This window comes from Fistularia commersonii, chromosome 2 (genome assembly GCF_037954325.1).
Source record: "Fistularia commersonii isolate RoL2024-O1a breed Wild chromosome 2, RoL_Fcom_v1.0, whole genome shotgun sequence".
Taxonomy (NCBI): Eukaryota; Metazoa; Chordata; class Actinopteri; order Syngnathiformes; family Fistulariidae; genus Fistularia; species Fistularia commersonii.
Window position 1 is genome coordinate 22659533 of NC_141285.1, and position 19803 is coordinate 22679335.

At 44.6% G+C, this 19803-nt stretch overlaps 2 protein-coding genes across 2 annotated transcripts; one reads left to right on the top strand and one right to left on the bottom strand.

The window, feature by feature from the left end:
• Nucleotides 1-2571: 2571 nt before the first annotated feature.
• LOC147236749 (uncharacterized) lies at nucleotides 2572-5490 on the bottom strand. Its single transcript, XM_086173519.1, has 4 exons — nucleotides 5129-5490; nucleotides 4021-4198; nucleotides 3825-3919; nucleotides 2572-3046 (listed from the first exon to the last, which is right to left on the bottom strand). Exons 1-4 carry the CDS (start codon nucleotides 5453-5455, stop codon nucleotides 2855-2857), a joined length of 792 nt encoding a protein of 263 aa, XP_086029645.1. The 5' UTR covers nucleotides 5456-5490; the 3' UTR covers nucleotides 2572-2854.
• A 990-nt stretch (nucleotides 5491-6480) lies between these two features.
• nphp1 (nephronophthisis 1) lies at nucleotides 6481-14904 on the top strand. The gene is made up of 20 exons (XM_086162467.1): nucleotides 6481-6628; nucleotides 6925-6986; nucleotides 7058-7118; nucleotides 7249-7382; nucleotides 7605-7842; nucleotides 8042-8143; nucleotides 9371-9486; nucleotides 9597-9645; nucleotides 9738-9822; nucleotides 10656-10750; nucleotides 10845-10973; nucleotides 11063-11137; nucleotides 11805-11915; nucleotides 11989-12071; nucleotides 12185-12261; nucleotides 12352-12451; nucleotides 12582-12694; nucleotides 12774-12847; nucleotides 13273-13317; nucleotides 14230-14904. Exons 1-20 carry the CDS (start codon nucleotides 6563-6565, stop codon nucleotides 14506-14508), a joined length of 2094 nt encoding a protein of 697 aa, XP_086018593.1. The 5' UTR covers nucleotides 6481-6562; the 3' UTR covers nucleotides 14509-14904.
• The last annotated feature ends 4899 nt before the right edge of the window (nucleotides 14905-19803 follow it).

Here is a 19803-nt window from a genome sequence, read left to right on the forward strand (position 1 = left end):
GAAACACCAACCACTGCGTCACCATGAAAATTGATATATATATCTAACAGGAGAGTGGTTTTCTCCAGGAATTAGGTCATTAAGAGCAGCCCAGCTGGTCGGTGTTCCTCTTACAGAATACCAGGTATACAGATGTTACCTTTCAGATGGATTTATTGCTGTGTTTTCCCTTTCAGCAGAGACGTAACCATCTTGGCTATCTCCAGCTCTTTCACTCTCTTATTTAGCTGTTGCCGCTTCTCTAGCTGTCTGGTAGGCATTTCTAATGCTCTAATGGCTTCCTCTTCAAGTTGGACGGTTCCTCGCGCTGATAAATTACAGCGAGATCTGCTCTTGGATGAACAAAATGACCTTACAGACCTGAAATTGGAGCTCCTCTGAGATGGGCATGTTCTTCGGCTCTGTAAACTGTGGGTGGAAGGAGCCCGTTGTGTGGTGTGGATTTGTCTCTCCGAGGGGAGATTTGCAAACACATAGTCACTCAGGTAAGTTGTGGGACGTCGCGCTCTCCGCAAAGCACGTGGGAGGGAAGGCTCAGCCTGGACGTCTGCAGGATCCATACCTTGTTACTCTAATCTGGCTCATATCTGGCTAATATCATATAGTGGCTAGATGCAGATGAACCAGAGGTAAAATGACCATAGGTTAGAAAATCACTGGTGCATTGGCTGCTGGAGATAAGATATGAACAACTTTATTTATCCCGAAGGAAATTGTTGTGCCAGAGTTTCAAGCAAAAACATAACAATAATAGATAATAGTAGGAAGGAGGGAGAATAAGAAATACAATGAAATATAAATTGTCAAGGTTAAGGCTATCAAGTGTTTTAAGGTCTAATGTACAAAGATTTGAAGATTCCCTGCGGCTGAGGGAATACACCAGGCCATCAAACAGAATGAATGAATATGAGTATTTTAACATAATCGAATAGCCCACATTTTTTTTACAACTCTGTGAACTTAAAGCGGAAAGAGTAATGGTCTAGGTACTGGCAAGTAGCCCTGACAGCTTGAAATGCTGTCATCTTGTGGTTGAAAGTGCAAGCGCTGCACACAGAGCCATCGGACTCCGGCCTTCTGCAGGACATTTGAAAGCAGCGGATGTGAATGAAAACGGAACCATGGAAACTGCACATTTACCCTGCTGGGATCACAATTGAATAATTAAAAAAAAAAACAAAAAAAAACAGACGGTTTTGATGAAGTTACACTTACCTACATTCTAATTTAGTGAGTTTCATCACTTACTCTGATATATAGAAGCAGTTTTAGGATTTCTTTCATTCCCCTTTCATTCATTTATTAACCACACCGGTGCTTCCCAACCTTTTTTCAGCCACAGCACATATTTTACATTGCCAAATAAGACGTATGAAGGCACATTATTTGTGTTGAATAAATATTTTTTTGGACAAATCAGGTGAAAGTGGCCATATTTCCACGGCACACCTGATGATCTCTCACGGTACACTAATATGCCATGGCACAGTGGTTGAGAAACAAATATTTGGTGAGGTGAAAGTAAGTGAGCGCCAACCATCCAGCCTGACATTCATTAAAACTAAAAAGTCAAGCTCTGTTCCTTCTGCTCCGAATTCTCTCTTAATGTCAGATGAGACGACTTCAATTCTCTGTACCACAGTGTTACAATTCCAGGGAAACATTAGCAATCTCTTGCTTCTTCTCAAGACAAATTTTCTCCACCATTTTCATCACGCAGTCTTTAATAAATTCACCCTCGGTAAAAGGTTTGCAGCATTTGGCGATCAGCGTTACTACCTTGTATCTCGCCTTTGTGGCATTTTTATTGAACTTGCGGGCTCTTGTAAAAAAAGCACTGCTGTGCCGTTAAAACAGCTCCCGGTTGCTTCAATTTTTCGCCACATTAATTCCCAGTTAACTTATCGTAGTTTGTGCGTTTTGTCTGGTTGCGCGACTTAATGTTGAATTCTTTGCAAACAGCCACAGTCTAGCATATCATGCAGACAGTTATTTTTTATTTCTGTGAGAAAATACTTCCACTTGTCCTGAGAGGGGCAGCCCTCGCTGTCAACTTTGCTTTTCGTTAGAGTCGCCAATTTACGAAACTGTCTGGATAAGATCACACAATGCCCTTTGACCCTTGTGACAAGGGTCAAAGTTTCCCACGGTGAGAGTGTGGCCACAGGTCTACTGCTATCATCTGGTAAAATATGAAATGGCTTATTGTACACTGTGTTTTATACTGTGGTCATCAGTGCCGGCAGCCACATACGATTGATTTTATGACAGAGGCTAAGCGCGAACCACTTCAATGTGGACAGCATTTTGCATGAGACACATCCAGTCAGTGAATCAACAGAAGATTATCATATCCGATTGAGTGTCTGGACCACAAAAACAAACATATTATTTGTAAAAGGTGATTTCTTTCAGTTTTCCCCAACACAAATGGAAATTTAAGATCGACCCTCCCAAATCCAAGAATCATCTCATTCCTCACATCCGCCTAAAGTTCTGACCAAGAAAAAGGAACTCCCGTCTAAATAGTTTGTATTATAAGTGTTGTCATCTGTAAGATATTTGAAAATGTTAAAGCACAGAGGCAGTTTATTTCAAAGCACAGCAGGAATACCAGACACTTCTTTTTCAGTGCACTTGACATGAACCGCAGCATTACTTGAGGTATTACATCAAATCGATCCCCTGGCAAGACAAGGCAGAGGAACTGTGTGGGTGCCTCGGCCCAGAGGTGGCGCTGTGAGGTTACTTTCCGAAAGAACCGTCCAGCGCTGCCTTGTACCCTCAGGGTGAAGGCCTCCGTCGGTCGCCGGTGATAGGGGTTTCAAGATTCAGATCCAGCTCTGTCTCATTCCTACCAAGGGAGCTCGGCGCCGTCCCAGCTGTAGGCCTTGCCGGTCTTTTCCATATCCAGCGCCTCGATGATGCTCATGAGACAGTTCACAGAGTGTTCGGCGCTGAACAGATTTTCCTTGGGGACATTCCTGTGATACGGCCGAGAGAGGTCCGTGTTAACCGTCCCCGGGTGTAAGGAGACACACACCACCTGGGGAGAAGCAGAGGTTGGAGGTTATTGGAGTATCAGTCGTCTTTCTTTATGTCAAAGGGCTGCAGGAGCCAGAGGGAGAAGTTTCAGAACTTTGGTTCAGCGATCTTTCAACCGAAACAACGGCTTAATAAGAAAAACTGAGGCAGAGAACTACAAGACTCCACAAGGCTAGACAAGAGTTCCTGTTAGGCTTTGGAGAACACGGGGATATGGGATGGGATTGAATTAAAAAAAAAAGAGTTTTGACCTCCCAAGGTTCTGGAGATAGAGCCCTGGAGGTCCTCTCTTTGGGTCTGCTTCAACTTGCTACTCCCGAGAGCAGACTGAGAAGAGAATTTATTCATATATATGATGCTTTTCCTGCAAAGGAGGTGACTGGAGCCAATCCCAGCTGTCGTTGGTGGAGAGGTGGGGCTCGCCCTGGACCAATCACAGGGACACATAAAGAGACATCCGACCATTCACGCGTCTGGGCAATGGGGCCTCTCTCAATGAATCTCCTGCATGGTTTTGGACCCTGAGGAATCCCACACAGAAAGGCCTCCTGTCGAAACGCAACCATCGACCTTCCCGCTGTGAGGAGGAACCGCTAACCCTCCACACCACCCCTTTAAAAAAAACCCTCTTGATACATCTACAGAAACTATTCTTGTCAAAATCCTCTTGTCGTGGCAACCGGACTTGAAGAAACTCAAGAACCGGACGGCTGAGAACCTCCATTGACATCTACAGTAGGTATTTCCGAGCGAAGAGCATGAAGAACCCCGACGCCCACCTTGGGTCGGCTGCGGCCCAGCTCTATGGAGAGGTTCCTGGTGGCCATGTTGAGGGCTGCCTTGGACATTCTGTAGCTGTACCACCCGCCGAGACCTAAGTGGGGCGTGGAGAATGTCGCGGAAGAGGAGGAAGAAGAATGAACGCAGCACAACAGCGACCGGGAGGAATGTGTCACCCACGACGCCGCTGCCTACCGTTATCTCCGATGGATCCCACTTTGGCGGTGATGTTGACAATGACGCCACTGTGCTGCTTGGCTTTCTCCGCGGGCTGCCGGCCGAAGCCACCGCCGCCCTTCTGTAAGAGCGGGGCCAAGTGCTTGGCCACGACCAGCGGGCCCACTGTGTTGGTGGTCAGGGTGGAGATGATGCCCTGAGGAGAAACATTAACTCATTTACGCGCAGTTGAGAAACTCATTCACATGTGACCTTGCTGATGTTTAGATGAGTGTCCAAAATTCTCAGTGTGATTTACTGTTATCATATTATTTTTAAGAGTGCTCAGGAAAACATCTGAGGATGTTTCCCTTCATGTGATACTGCTTTTTTTTTTGGCAACCCTTCAGCATTTTTTATCAAATTTCCTCTCTTTTAGCAGTTTTTTGATTTACATTCACACATTTTGACTAATATTAGGCCGATGTTGTAAATCATTTAGCTGACGAAAGCAACTACAATTTTTATTAAATATTAATAAAAGTTATTATAATATTGCATAAATACATGGATCTACCCCTACTGTTGCATAGTTTTAGAGTGCCCAGGTAAACATCGGATTACATTTTCCATCATGCGATGCTGCTTTTTTTTGGGGGGGGGTAACCCTTCAACGTTTAACTTCGAATTTCCTACAATAACTGCATTTAGTCACCCCCCTTTTGTTAAGCTATTTTCTGATTTCCTGTGAAACATTAGTATTATTATTGAACCAATTGGATTGTGAATCATTTAGTTGATATAAATAACGTCCACTTTTAATTAATAAGAATAAGAACAAGGACAACTTTATTTTTTCCCAAAGAAAGTTGTCATGCCAGAGTTTCAAGTAAAATATAACAACAATAAACAATAGTAGGAAGTTGAATTAACAGTAGAAAAAAGGGGGGGGATATTTGATATTGTTGATATCAGATACTTGATATTAATACTTATTATTACATAAATAAAAGTATGTGTCTGTCTCCTCCGTTTTCTATCTAATTATTAGTGTGACCAGGTAAACATCTGATGATGTGTTTATTTACTTTATAACAATATATCTATGAAAATCCTTTTCCTGCATTGGTTTGCTGGTGAGGCCCACCTGAGCAGACACGTCCCGGAGGCTGGTCTCTCCTCTCCCGGACGGATGGAGCATCGCAGCGGCGTTGACCAGCAGGTCCAGCCGGCCGAAGGTCGCCTTCACCCGCTCCGCCGCCCGCCGGACGTCCTCCTCCCGGGTCACGTCCAGGCCGAGCACCGTCAGCCGGCCCGGGTGATCGGCGTGCAGCCCCCGCAGCTCCTCCGCGGCGTCCGGGTTCCGACACGTCGCGACGACGCTGGAGGAAGGCTTGTTCCTGAGGAGATGCCTGCAGAACTCCAGGCCCAGTCCTCGGCTGGCGCCCTGCACCAGGGCGACGGAGGCGGCCATGACGGCGTGGAGACGCTGTGCAGCGTCTGTGCAGCTGGGAAAACCAGCGGGTGTTGCCTTCATGTACCACTACAAGCTCGGAATTAGCACTATTAAAATCACATTAACAGCATATACATATTTACAACCGGTATAAAAAACAACAACAAAATCGGAATTTACAAAACACTTTACTACGAGTTCAAGTTTAATTTAAGATCTTCAATCCATATTTGACCGAAATTTCTTTTTTAAAATAAAAATTAACCCGGTAACGTCAAGCATGTTGGGAGATTACGAGGGGTTCTCGAATGCAGCACGTCTCGCAACAAGACCAGTCCCGCCACCTGGAGGTCACCGAGCACACACTTACACAACTCCTCAATAACAGTTGTGTAAAACAAAGTGTTGGGGTTTTTAGGATACAAGTGGAGGACCTTGCTGGAAGAAGTAGTGTGAATCTGACAGGAAGTCACTCTCCATAATGTGATCGGCACATGCAGGAAGAGATGGACATCAGATAAGCGAAAAGGAAATGTGTGTTGTTTAACGAACAGCCAGACACAGAAATGCATAAATCACAATAAAGAAATATATCCTTGAATAAATGAAATCTGAAATCAACACATTGGATATCTCTTCCTTTCATTTCAGCTGTTTCCTCACAGTGAATCATCTGCCCCCATCTACTATGTCTGACTTTATCTTCAGAACATCTAACTTGTGCTGACTTACGTCGTGAACATCATGTAAAAAGCATGGACTGCGTGTGATGTTGTTTTTTGGTAACCTTTCGGTGTTTTGTTTAAAATTTCCAACAATAATTGGTTTTAGTCACCTCTATTTTAGCTGTTTTTTGATTTGCTATCAAACTTAAGTATTATTATAATCAATTTGGTTGTGAATCAATGAGCTGATGAAAATAATGTCCAATTTTTTTAACTATTCCTAACAAAATTGATTACAATATTCCATAAATAACAGGATCTGTGCTGAGCAGTGAACCCACCCACCGGAAGAAGGAAGTGTTGCTAGGCGACGAGGCGACGTGTGGCGTCCGTACCCACCGCGTCACCTAGCTTAGCGCCCTGCTAACACCTGGATTATGACTGATAAAACGGCCCTCAAATGCCGCCGAGAAGAAAAGGGCCTTTGCAGCAGGTCTCACGGGAAGCGGAGGACGTCAGGCGGCAGGTTTGTCGGCCGTCGGGGTGTCTCCGCCCGGAGGGGAGCCGGACCGGAGGCGGCGCGGCTCCGACCGGGGCTAGCAAAACAAGCTAATGTTGACAAATGACGGCTCGCTTCTTTCCCCGCTGTATCGTGTTTTATTCGACAATTCCAATAGTTATTAATGAAAGTTCAGGTGAAACGCGTTTCAGAGAAGAAACCAACGTTTCAGCTATAAAACCCATTCGCTATTTTAGTGGGGTCAGGTCAAAATGAATTGAATCTGCTGTCAAACCTTAGCGTCAACCTGGTCTCTCCTCCAGGTGGACAGCTTGGCGGAGGACCTCCAGAAGAGACTCAAACCTAGGGAGGACATTTTTAGGAGGTACACCTTTTGTAGACTCTGTCTTTTTCCATGTGATGTGGTATTAGTCTTATAATGTGTCCTCCAAGCAGATGCCAAGAGCTGCAGATGTTGGCAGAGATGACACTGAGGAAGCTGACCAGGCTCACCAAGGTCAGAGTGAAAGCACAATATGCCTGAGTCCAAGTAACGCAGCTGTGTATTGCAAAAATACTTCCATCCACACATCATGCGCTGCACTTCTAAAGTGGAATCTCAAACGTTTTGTTTGATTTGCTGTCAGGCTGACGAAACGGCTCCGGTTGGAAACTACAATGAGAGGAAACTGGACGTGGAGCGACGACTGCAGGGCGCCTTGGAGCATTTGAACACGATGGCGCTGGAGCTCTCGCCGCCAGGACCCAGCTCTGCAATGGGGTATGACTAGGAAATCTCATATGAACTAAAAAGTTAAATTCCTAAGGACTTTCCCGTCGCTTTTCTTTATATCTTTTGGGCTCCGTCTCATCTATGATTTTATCATACCGTTTCCTCAAAACCTGTTGTTGAAGAGTGTAACTACTGACCGACTGGATTCCATCGATCGTAATATATTTTGTTCCTCTTTTCAAACAAGTTCCTGTTCATGTTATTGTCCAGAGTTGCCTCGCAAGAGGATAGCAACGATGATGCCAGAGAGAGCGGAGATGAAGATGATGACAGTGAAGACGACGATGATGATGATGATGTTGACGATGACGACGATGAGGGCCACAGTGACGTCAACAGTCACGATTACGAGAACCAAGATCTGAAGCCTCCTTCGTCGTCAGACGCCTGCACCTACACCGTCCTCAGTGACTTCACTGCCGAGCAGGACGGAGATCTGTCTGTCCAGGTGAGGTTCAGAAGAAAAAAAGCTGCAGTCCAAGCTTTGGCAAGGTTTATCTCTTGCAACTATGACTCCTGTTTTATTTTGCATCCCCAAAACACATTGGATTAATTAAAAACAGGAGGGTGCAATCAGCTTTCGCCTTCATCCTGAAAGGACAACTTGTCAAAATAGTGACCACGTTTCTGTGTCTCTGGTGTGTCAGAAGGGGGAGATGTTGGCCATCCTCAAGAAGACCGGCGACGGGTGGTGGTTGGCTCAGAACGCCAGAGGCGACAGGGGAGTCGTTCCAAGAACCTACCTGAGGGTAAACCGCCGGCCCCACACGGCAAACGGGGGGATCTCAGATCATCTGAAACACTGATGCTTATTCAGGTTTATATTCTAGTTTAGCGGTTTTAGCCCACTTGCATAAACCATAAACCAGAAGTAGCATCACTCATCATTCCTAGCAAATATCTGAGTATTTGATAATAGCAAACAAACATTTTTAGATGTTTACTTCATATATACACACACACACACACACACACACACACACACACATATATATGGGACTGTCTCAGAAAATTTGAATATTGTGATAAAGTTCTTTATCTTCTGTGATGCAATTAAAAAAACAAAAATTACTTTTTCATGATATTCTAATATTTTGAGACAGGATTTTGAGTTTTCTTAAGATGTAAACCATAATCAGAAATATTAAAATAATAAAAGGCTTGAAATATTTCAGTTGATTTGTAATGAATCTAGAATATATGACTTTTTTGTTTTTGTAATTTCTTTACAGAAGATAAAGAACTTTATCACAATAGTCACATTTTCTGAGACAGTCCTGTGTATATGTATATGAGCGCATCTGAATAATCACTGCATCGGCTAAAAATAAACAAATTAATATATGTGTACATATATAGGCCTCACATGTCTATAAGCCCCAGGTGTCCAGGTGATAGTTACACAGAAACATTTTTTTAAACTTTTCATTGAATAAATACCAGTAACATCCACAACTATGTGCTGGAAACTTTTCCAAACAGTGCCTGTAACATAGCTAATGAAAAAGTAATAAATAACACAAGGAAAAGTCCATCCATCCACCCATTTTCTATCCCCGCTTTGTCCTACTCCAGCTGATCGCTATCTTCGTCCTCCTCCTGCGCGCTAAAACTGTTAAAGTCGTCTTCTTCGGTGTCGGAATTGAACAACCTCAGAATTTCACGGTGCTTTCATTGGTCCGATGTAACGAGGCTCGATGTTTTGGTAGCATGAAGCTCGCTAGCCCCCAAAAATCCACAAATTAGCTGCATCACTGTTTAAGCCGCCGTGTTCAAAGCATGTGGAAAAAGTAGCAGCGTATAGTCCGGAAATTAAGGTATATATGCAAACAACGTATGAAAAGCCCATAATATCACCGTGCAATGATCTACACAGTGAATGGACTCATGGTTTTTGTCAGTAAACCGATGATAACGGACACTTGTTTTCATTACTGTCGTGACTTTTAACGGATGGAGCTCGTCATTTGTTCTAGATTGGCGCCGGAGTTGGTGAGGATGATGAAGATGACGACGATGTCGAGGAGGAGTCGGAAGACGAAGAAGACGAGGATGACAGCAAAGGACCGACCGAAATAGCCAAAAAGCAGAGGTCCGATTTAAAATTTTACGTCGTCGTTCATTTAAATTTATGTCATGTTTAACACTATTCGGGGTCTTTGTTTCATGACAGTACTTTTCATTTGATTTGTTCCTTAACAGCGATGCTGCACTTTCCAACTGGTCAACCGTTAGAAAAGCTCTGACTGAGGTAAAACTCTGAACCACACCGTGTTCGCCATGTTCACGTTCGATTGTTTTCTTACAACCTACTGACGAATGCATTTGCACGCCTGGTGATAGATCGATACAACGGACGTTCTCTCGGCGATGGGGGCGATACCGTCGGGATTCAGACCATCGACGCTCAATAAACTGATGGAGGAAGGTGTGTTGGCTCGCCCTCACGAACACGCTTCACCGCGCAACCACGAGCCAGTCACCTGTTTCCCTGTGACTTTAAAATCACAATCCACACCTTTTTAACACATGCGTGAATGTATTGAACGTTCCCAAGCAACCACGAACGGAAGCAACGACTCTATTTGACATCTTGACTAAAAAAGCAAGATGTCTTTCCAGTGGGTGGAGCTAAATAGGGATCGCTAGTTAGCTTAGCTGTGTCATTTTTCTGCTGCTGCACTAACAAAGGATTACCGGTGTTACCTGGTGTTATCTTTACAAAATCAGTGGTAGCTTATGATATCAACATTCCCTACCGAGCACAGTATACACACACACACACACACACACACACCTCTGTCAACAGATGGCTAGCCCGCGGTGCGCAGAGCATCATCGTCCGTGATGCAGATGCAGTGATGCCATCGGACCGATACTCACGAAAGAACAATTTGCCGCTTAGTGGCAGACAGGGAGAAGCATCTGCCGGGTGATGAGCTCTTTGGGAGTTTGCGCCCGGCTAATGCTTCATCTGGCGTCACGCTAATTAGCTTCATTGGTTTCTACCCTCCATTTGTTTGGCTATTGAGCAGATGTGCTTTGGGATTCGGGACCAGACAGAATTCAATAGTCAGGCATCAGAAAGGAGGATAATCCTATCACCATAATCACTTCTTCAGCTACCGGTGTCACTCAGCGTCCGTACCTGCTCCGCTTCCGTCAGTGGACAATGCAAATTGCACCAAGGCTACTTTTCGCCCGTGTGATAAGAGGATGTGATTTCGAGAGCTTAACGTTGTCTCTGTGTCTTTTGTCTAGGCGTCACGTACAGAGGAAGCCATTATATCCAGCCCGAGCTCAGCAAGTCGCAGCTCTCCTTCAGCGACCTCTTCTTGGATTCAGACACCGGCAGGGTGTGTGCAGTTCATCCAGATGTTTTTGGTTTTTTTTTTTTGCATGGCGACAATCTTGCTGAATGTCCGTCCGGCGTCCTCTCCTCTGGTGTAGGTCCGTGCTCGGCAGGTCAGGACCTGTGTGTGCTTCAGTGTTTGGGGCTGCAGGATGATCCCGACGCCTGGGGTCGGAGTCCAGGTCCTCAGCAGACACATTCGCCTCTGCGCCTTCGACGGAACCCAGGTGGGATGTTCGGTGCCGGCAGTTAGACCCGTCTATCCCTGTGATCCTGTGTCTCAGAGTCGAGATGATCCACATCCGGTTCCTTCCAGGTGTTGAGTAACATCCACACGGTGAGGGCCACCTACAACTCCAAGAGCCCCAAGACCTGGAACTTCTCTCCTCAGGTACCAGTCGGTTTCTCTCTTTGTTTCAGCTCCAGTGCGAGAAAACATCTAACCCAGCGGTCCCTAACCTTTTCTGCGCCACAGACCAATTTAATATCAGACAATATTTTCACGGACAGGCCTTTAAAGATTTGGCAGATAAATACATAGCAATATTAAGATGTAAATATTCCAGCTTTTCTTTCAAAAGTAGGATGCTTGGTCTCCAAGTGGCGAAGCAGTTTTGAAAGCTTCATTGCCTAATTGGAGAACCGCTCGCCGCATATCATGCAAAGCGGGCTTGGTGCGTGGGAATCACCTGGTATTGCTTTCTTTTTTTTAGGAATCATCGGCTCTTTTTCTGTCTCCTCACTGGGCAAAGAAACTTTCCAAAGATGTCAGTTTTTTACTCATTTTGCAAGCTTGGGATTTAATAATAGCGTTCATGTATCACGTGACCGAGAAAAGCGTCTTGACATGCATCAAGAGTGAGTCACAAATGGATGTAAAGGAGAGAATTCAAAATAAAACATTGTTTAAACTCGAATTATAAATACAACAAAAATAATTTAAGTTATTTAGTTTTGGTAGCAAACGACCCGGGGGTCGTGGACCGCTGATCTAACCCATACATCTGACGATCATGCACTATCAAGCTGAACCCTGTCCATCAATCTGTTTGTTCCAGGTGACGGGCGTCCTGCCGACGCTCCTGGACGGAGACTGTTTCTTACGCTGCAACGTTACGTCTCCCGATCTCGGCATCCTCTTCGAGCTGGGAGTCACCTTTATACGTAATGTAGGTAGAAAATCCTAAACGGACAAACACTATCTGTATTTCAAGGAGAACCAACACGTTTTGCGTGTTCTAGTCCACAGGTGAAAGGGGGGACCTGAGCTGTGGCTGGGCTTTTCTCAAATTGACCGATGACTCTGGAAACCCTCTACCGAACAGGCACTGAACACACACTCACACACACACACACACACACACTGAGAGCAGTGCTAACCTCCGTGACAGATTTCTGGTCAAAATGTTCTTTCTCATTTGGAATCTCTTCTGTGCAGGACCTACGAGCTGCAGGTGAACGGCGGGACCCCCTACGAAAGGGATGTAGGGGTGGAGGCTTTGGCCACTAGAGGATGTAAGACTGGACAGGAAGTCCCGTTAGCTTAAATACCTTTAATTTGCCGTTTTTTAGAATGGTCATGTAATCCCTGTCTTCACCACTCAGCTCCAGCTGGGGTTTTCCATCAGATACTCAAGGCCAGACGTGAACCCAGACTGATCATAAAGTTAATCTCACCCAACAGGCGGACCAAAGCACAGCTCAGGTAGGAGGTTCAGCCACAAATACTCGAGTACAGTGGGTGGATTCTGTAACCTCATACCACATTTTTGTAGGCAATGTCAATATTCAGGTTTGAAAAAAGCCTCATTTCCATCAATCACATTCCTGTTCAGCCTCCTTCCAGACACCCTGCTCCACTGCCGGAACTGTGTCCACCTGCTGGCGCTGCACCGCCAGCTGCTGGCCGACGCGCTCCTGATGGACCGGCCCACCATGCAAAACGCAGGTACCACGCGCTTCCACGATATCTCCAATTTGAAAATAGCCAACATTCACATTTGATGGAGCTTCTCTCTCCCTGTCAGATCTGATCTGCAGCCCGGTGCTCGCCACCTTCCCCGTGCTGCTGGACCAACCCGACCTGCTGGACGCCCTCAGGGTCAGTCGCTCGGTGAAGACAAATCCTAAAATCCGCATCTTATTTCGTTTTCTGGCAGCGTGACCGAGCTTCAGTTTTTAAAACGCGAGCCGCGAAAGGTCACTTTTCCGTCCGAGGCCGATGTTCCACACCGGCAGTTTCCAAAATTTTGAAAGGTCAGTCATTTGGCTCCTCTCGAGACCAGGGAGTGAATTTCAGCTTTTAATTGGATGACAGAGCCATGAAGGATCATCTGGAAATGGTTTAATTCAGTGGAAGTTTTTTTTTTTTTTATATATCCAGTCTCCTAAATCAACTCTCTTGCTGGTCAGTGGATTTCTAATGGCTTCCTGACTTCACTTTTCATTTCACTGTCTGTTTGCCTTCTGTTTTAAGGCGCTTTAAGCTGCATCCTTTCTACAGATAAATTGTCGTTGTTTTTACAGAATGCCTGGCTGGACGCTGAAACCAACATGAGCAGATCACAAAGGGTCAGTGTGTGTGTGTTTTGGAGGGGGTATTTATGCATGTGTGCGCGTGCATGGGCCTACAGAGGGCACTTGCAACCTTTTCTTTACCAGCTAACAATGTCCAGACTAAAAAAAAGATTCAGAGAACCTCATTGGTGGAGACAAATACCGTAATTTCCAGACTACGAACCGTGACTTTTTTCACACGCTTTGAACACAGCGACTTAAACAATGATGCAGCTAATTTATGGATTTGTTTTGGCTAACGAGCTTTATGCTGCCAAAACGTTTAGCCTCGTCACATTGGACCAGTGAAATTTACTGTGAGATTCAGAGGCTTAAGAAGACGACTTTAAGGGTTTTAGTGCGCAGGAGCAGGACGAAGACAGCGATCAACTGGAGTAGGACAAAGCAGGGACAGAAAATGGATGGATGGATGGACTTTTCTTTGTGTTATTTATTATTAATCTTTTTTCATCAGCCGTGTTACTGGCACTGTTTGGGGAAAAAAGCATTTCCAGTACGTATTTGTGGATGTTACCGGTATGTATTTCATTAAAAGAAAAAAAAAAACCTGTTTCTCTGTGATTATCTCACGTTAAAACACGGATACCTGCAGCCTATATATGTACCCATATATTTATTTAGTTATTTTAAGCCGGTGCAGCTTATATTCAGGTGTGCTCAATACTATGGAAATTAAAGGTATGTGCCTGAAGCGTAAAACTGTAGTGAAAGTACAGATGAGTGATGCTGTGGGTGACAATACTTCAAACCACCTCTCACTCAATGGCGGCTAAGATAGACTCTGGTTCTACTGCTATCTAGCTCAGGATAAGGTGTATAAATAATGAATGAATGAATGAATGAATGAATGAATGAATGAACGCCTCGGGTTTCCATAGTAACTCTGCTCCCTCCTCTTCTCTGCAGAAAGACCTGTCTCATCTGAAGAAGGAGTTCATAAAAGTCTACATGTCGTCGGCCTACTTCCTTCTCCACGCCCCCTCGCTGCCCCCCCATCGCTGGGCGGACCCCGCCTCCGAAGACCAGCGAGCCAGGATTATCTACGCCACCCTGGAGGCCCTCAAACACTCGCAGCAAGCCAGCAGCCAATCAGGAGGCCTGGAGGTCTTCACGGACCCCGCGCACGAGCACCTCGCCTTCGACGTCACGGAGCTGACCTTTGACCTCCTAAAAGTGGCGCGGTAGCAACCCGATTCACTAATCAAACTTGTTTATATTATAAATATCTGATCACATCGAGGTCAGTCAACACAGAATGTCGTGTATTATAGACCTGTTTTTTTTTTTTATAATGAACAATAATGTGTTGTGCCATCACTCTATTTATAAATATTCTTACTCTTTACAAAAGAAAGAAAATGTTTCGTGTCCGTATTTATCAATTCCTATCAATCACATCAGTAGATTCTATATTTTGTGAATTCCAAGGGAACACGATAACGGAAACGTCAGCAGTGTCAAAATGGAAAAACGGCATATGTTACTTTTCCTGGATTTTCAGGACAAGTGGCGCTAAACTCCAGAGTTTCACTCTGGTTTCGGCATTTCATATCTCAAAGAGCTGATCTATTTTGTAATAAATTCTCCTTCAAAGCTCGTTTTTTCATTCATCTCCACCCTATAGTTCAACATTGCGTGTGCGGTTCCAGGGTGCAGGAGGAGTGTCCAGGGTTAATGGTTAGGCCTCCGGCGGCTTTTTATAGCCTGGTATAAAAGGTGAGGGACGGCGTTGGGTGTATTCGCCCCCGTCGGCCCATCTGTTGCACTTTCACGTGCACGTTCCATAACTTCTCCAAATCTGGTCGCCTGTCGCAACCAAGCGAAGCTCGATTCCTCTATCGGCCAAGAGTTATAGCCCTAATTAAGCAAAATGATCTGATTGGGGTTGTGTGCATGTGAGATAGCGTTGCAAGCAGTATATACCTGTATATGGAGACCATTTAAGAATAAGAATAAGAGCAACTTTATTGATCCCGAAGGAAATTGTTGTGCCAGAGTTACAAGTACAATATAGCGATAATAAATAATAGTAGAAAATCGTATAAACAGTAAAAAAAAAAAAGGGGGGGGGGATAAGAAATACAAATAAACTTTAAAGTGTCTAAGTAACAAGTCAAGGCTATAAAGTGTCTTAAGGTCTGAAGATGAAAGATAAGGAGTGCACAAGATTATGAAAAAATATTACACATGCAGCTTTTATGAAATGAAATATTGCACAGTTAATAACGTTAATAAAATCACTAATCAGGAAAATCTAGAGATGTGGAGGTATGCGCTGGAAAGGAGAGGAATGAAGGTTAGTCGTAGCAAGACAGAACACACGTGTGTGAATGAGAGGGAGGAACGGTGAGGCTACAGGGAGTGGGGATTAAGAAGATGGAGGATTTCAAGTAGTCAGGGTCAACAGTCGAGAGCAATGGAGAGTGGGGAAAAGGTTGGAATGGGTGGAGAAATGTGTCAGGGGTACTATGTGATAGAAGACTGGCAGCCACAACGCAAGGAAAGGAGAATAAGGTTAGATGGAGAAGGTTGATTTGCTGTGGCGACCCCTGAAGGGAAAAGCCTGAAGGTAAAGAAGAAGATTAAAATTGCTGATCAATACCAATCAAACAATGTGATTGGAGAGCTCGCTTTGAATCTGATACCCACCCACAGCCACCTAGGATGAAGAGCATCCGTTCTCCACCGGCCGTCAAACATCAGACCCCCGAAAGCCTCCGTTAAGTTACCACTTTATCGCTGATGTTTAAACAAATGGTTAATCTACGTACCGGCTGAAAAAATAGAAAAAAAGAAAAAAAAAGTAGGTGTGTTTAAGTGTTTTGAGTGTGTAAATACACACATTCTGACAGTGTTTGGGCCTGCGGCGCAGTGTTTGCTGGCAAATATAATCACATAGCCGGTATTTCCACATTCCAACGGCGCTGCCCACGGTGACCATGGTGCTGTCGGGTGTCGAAGCGGGGAAATAAAAGATAAGTGGGTTAGCGGCGCGCCGGAGTGTAACGGAATATCTGAAGGCAGCTACTGACAAAAGACAACATCTGACAGAGCGTGGTCGTGTCTTACAACAACGTTCTCCCCCATCCCTCTTCTCGGGGTTTACAACAAATTTGATTTTTTAAGAGTATCATCATGCACATATATTTATTTAATAAGTGTCTTAGGTGCCCCCCCCCAACACACACACACACAATTAATTTGTGTCAGTCAAAGTAGCACAGTGTTTGTTTAATTCTGCGCTAACATGTTACACAATGACCTGTGCTAACACGTTAGCGCAGAATTAAACAAACATTGTGGTACTTTCACATTTCAGCACAGTTTAATCGCTTCATCTTTTTGTCTGATGGTCAGGAGCCGTTGAGTAGAAAGTACTACACAAACACTCCTGAGATGTGTGGAAAGATAAAGTCGGCGAAGGTTTTGTTTCCCGTTGTATGTATGTATGTTTTATCAGTTCCGCTAAACGTTTTCATGTAGCCATTTGAAGTAATAGTACCATTTAAGCCTATCGGTGACACCACCTGGTATTCGATCAATAATCCCCCCGGGCTCCTGATCACCAGGCTACCGACTGATAATGATGTCTTATCTTGTGATCACCGGGAAAGTTGATTTCGCAATCATGGATTAGCGCTGCTTTGAGGAGCGAGTGTCCAAACTTTTTGCAAAAAAGGCCATATTTGGTGAGGTGAAAATGTACTGGGAGCCCGACATTCTTTGAACCTAAATCTAAAGTATTTCATGACATTTATGGCATGCTTTTCATGTCTTAACGCAGAACACAAATCTAAAGTTTTTACCCAAAAGGTTTTATCTCTTTCAGATTTGAATACCCCATAAAATAAGGAAAAAGTCTGTCTGGAAAAAAAAAAAAAACTTTCAGAAAGATTAAACATATCTAAGTACATTTGAAACATTACATATTATTAACTATTAAACGCTCACTATGAACTTCTAAATTCAAAACATGTGAACAGGAGAATAACATTAATATTATTCAGAGGGAGGAAACATTGAGGGCCATTAGAATCCTTGCATTACTCGTTATCAATCAGGAGTATTTCAATATTTAATTTCATTCATTTTCTGGTCATTTTCTGGTCATTTTCACCTTCTGGTGAAATATAAAAGTGACATCTGGCCGATGTAAAATTGAACACGGGCCGCATTTGGCCCGCGGGCCGGACTTTGGGTAGCCTGTCTTAAAACGTGACCCCCCCCAGCCAGGTCGCAGAATGTAACGTCCGTGAAAAAAAGGACACAGGAGCTCATTGTGGCCTTGGCCGCCGGCGTCGCCTGGAAACGCCGAGACGTTCCCAGCTTCGTGGACCAGTCGAGCAGGAAGACGAGCGCTCCCGGCCGGAAAGGTGATCGCGGGGGAAACACAGAGACGTCCTCCTCTTTGTTTGAACGCGTTCACGGGGGAGGGGAGGGGAGGGGAGGGGAGGGGGATCTTTTCAGCTGGCGATTGCTTTTACAGCTCGGAAAATATACTTTTGCAAAGAAAAACACCAGTGCAGTTTGTCAAGAGCAATGGAGAGGGAGGAGAAATATGTGCAACCAACCAGGTATTTGAAGTGATAAAAGGGTAGAAGATGGAGATGAAAGCAGCCATGTTTTCTGGTGTGGACACAGCAGAGATGAAGATGTGGAAGTTCTCCTCGGGAGTTAGCAGGAAGGAGAGGATCAGGAATGAGTCCACCAGAGGGACAGCACATGTTAGATGTTTTGGAGTCAGACGAAGTAGGTTTGGACATGATCAGAGGAGGGATGGTGAAGATCTGGGTAGGAGGATGGTGAGGTTGGAGCAGCCGGCAGGAGGTCTAGAGGACAAGAGGAGGATTATGGATGGAAGGAAAGAAGACAGGAAGTTGGTAAGTTTGAGAGAGGAGGATGCAGAAACAGTCGCTGTGGCAACCACTGAAGAGTACAGCTGGAAGAAGAAGAAGAAGAAGAGGGTGGACTAATTCTTTATGTTATTTCAGCATCAACTGAATACTAAATTACACTAATTGAACTACTTACTCTCAAATTGACCAATAAATCGGAACACACCAGTTGGCAGAAAACATAGAAACAGGGTTGAAGATCCAGGAGAGCTGACACTTCACAGTGAAGGGCTAAAAACTGATGGCTGGAGAAAGGTGCGGAGGAAGGAAACAATTTTTGTGACGTTGCACGCAATACAGTTCAATAGACTGCTTTAACTAAGAGTATGTTTGTTAGCAGACAGAGATAAAATGTGTCACGCTAGAAAATGTTTTATACAATAGAAGATATTGTATGATAGAAGACAGACATCCAGAATGAAAGGAAAGGTGAACAAGACAGCGGTGAGACCAGAGATGCTGTTGGGTCTACAAACAGTGACAATGACGGAAAGACAGGAGGCAGAGCTGGAGGTCGCAGAGATGAAGATGTTGAGGTTCTCCTTGGGAGCGACCAGGATGGATATGATCAGGAATGAGTCCAAACATGGTAGATGTTTGGGAACAGCCAGCCTGAGATGGTTGGGTCATGTACAGAGGAGGGATGGTGAATATGTTGGTAGACGGATGCTGGAATTGGAGTCTAGAGGAAGACCAAAGAGAAGATTTATGGACGTAGTGATAGAGGATATGAAGGTAGTTGGTGGGAGAGAGGAGGATACAGAGAATAGCGTTAGCTGATTGGCTGCGGAGACCCTTGAAGGGAAAAGCCCAAAGGAAAAGAAGAAGACAGTTCAATGAACGTCTTTGACAAGTTTGACGTTGTCTTTATATGTACATTCATTCATCATCTACTGCTCTTCTTGCTCTGCTGTCACCGAGCTGTCCTTATCTTATTGCTGCAAATTCTGCTGCTTGTTGTCGTATTCTCATTACCACAGAGGTTTTTCCACAAACTTGGAAGTAAAAAAACGGGTTTTGTGATTCAAGGGTTATTCTGCGGGGGGCAAAGGTCAAGGTATCAGAGGCCAAGGACACAGAAGATCCCCTGAAGCCAGCAGGGATTGAGTTGAGCAGCCGCCAGGACCTGGTTTGTCTGGTTTGAACAGCTACAGGGAGGTCGCATCATGTTGCCATGTTGAGATTAAAATCAACAGTTGACGCGGTGACACAGACGGTCGAGTGGTTCCACTTTTCTTTTTATCGTCTATGAATCCAGTCCAGTTTTGTCATCAAGGACACTCCCAATAAAAAAAAAAAACCAACATTGTATTCTTCATTCTTTCTTTGCAGATGTGCGTTAGTGTGTAAATACCCACGGACCTTGTGTGTGTGCGTGACAGTGGCCTGAAACTAGACACACACATGCAAATAAGCCCAAAGCTTGTCTCTCGTGAAAACACAAACTTTGATTTTTACATTGTGTGTGTTGTTCCAAGTTAAAATCAACCTCATGATATGGAAAGTATGACTTCCAAGCTAGTGGAAAATGGTCTTGCATTCTTCTTCTCCTCCCAACACAGCAAATCATCTGCCTCCAACAAAC

What these genes read in the sequence shown, in the direction of transcription:
- nphp1 (XM_086162467.1), top strand. Translation starts at nt 6,563, where the DNA reads ATGCCGCCGAGAAGAAAAGGGCCTTTGCAGCAGGTCTCACGGGAAGCG. An exon ending in CGGAGGACGTCAGGCGGCAG is followed by an intron (nt 6,629 to 6,924) that starts GTTTGTCGGCCG and finishes TCTCTCCTCCAG; the next exon opens with GTGGACAGCTTGGCGGAGGA. An exon ending in AGGGAGGACATTTTTAGGAG is followed by an intron (nt 6,987 to 7,057) that starts GTACACCTTTTG and finishes TCCTCCAAGCAG; the next exon opens with ATGCCAAGAGCTGCAGATGT.
- LOC147236749 (XM_086173519.1), bottom strand. Translation starts at nt 5,455, where the DNA reads ATGGCCGCCTCCGTCGCCCTGGTGCAGGGCGCCAGCCGAGGACTGGGC. An exon ending in TCCGGGACGTGTCTGCTCAG is followed by an intron (nt 4,199 to 5,128) that starts GTGGGCCTCACC and finishes GTTTCTCCTCAG; the next exon opens with GGCATCATCTCCACCCTGAC. An exon ending in GGGATCCATCGGAGATAACG is followed by an intron (nt 3,920 to 4,020) that starts GTAGGCAGCGGC and finishes CGCCCCACTTAG; the next exon opens with GTCTCGGCGGGTGGTACAGC.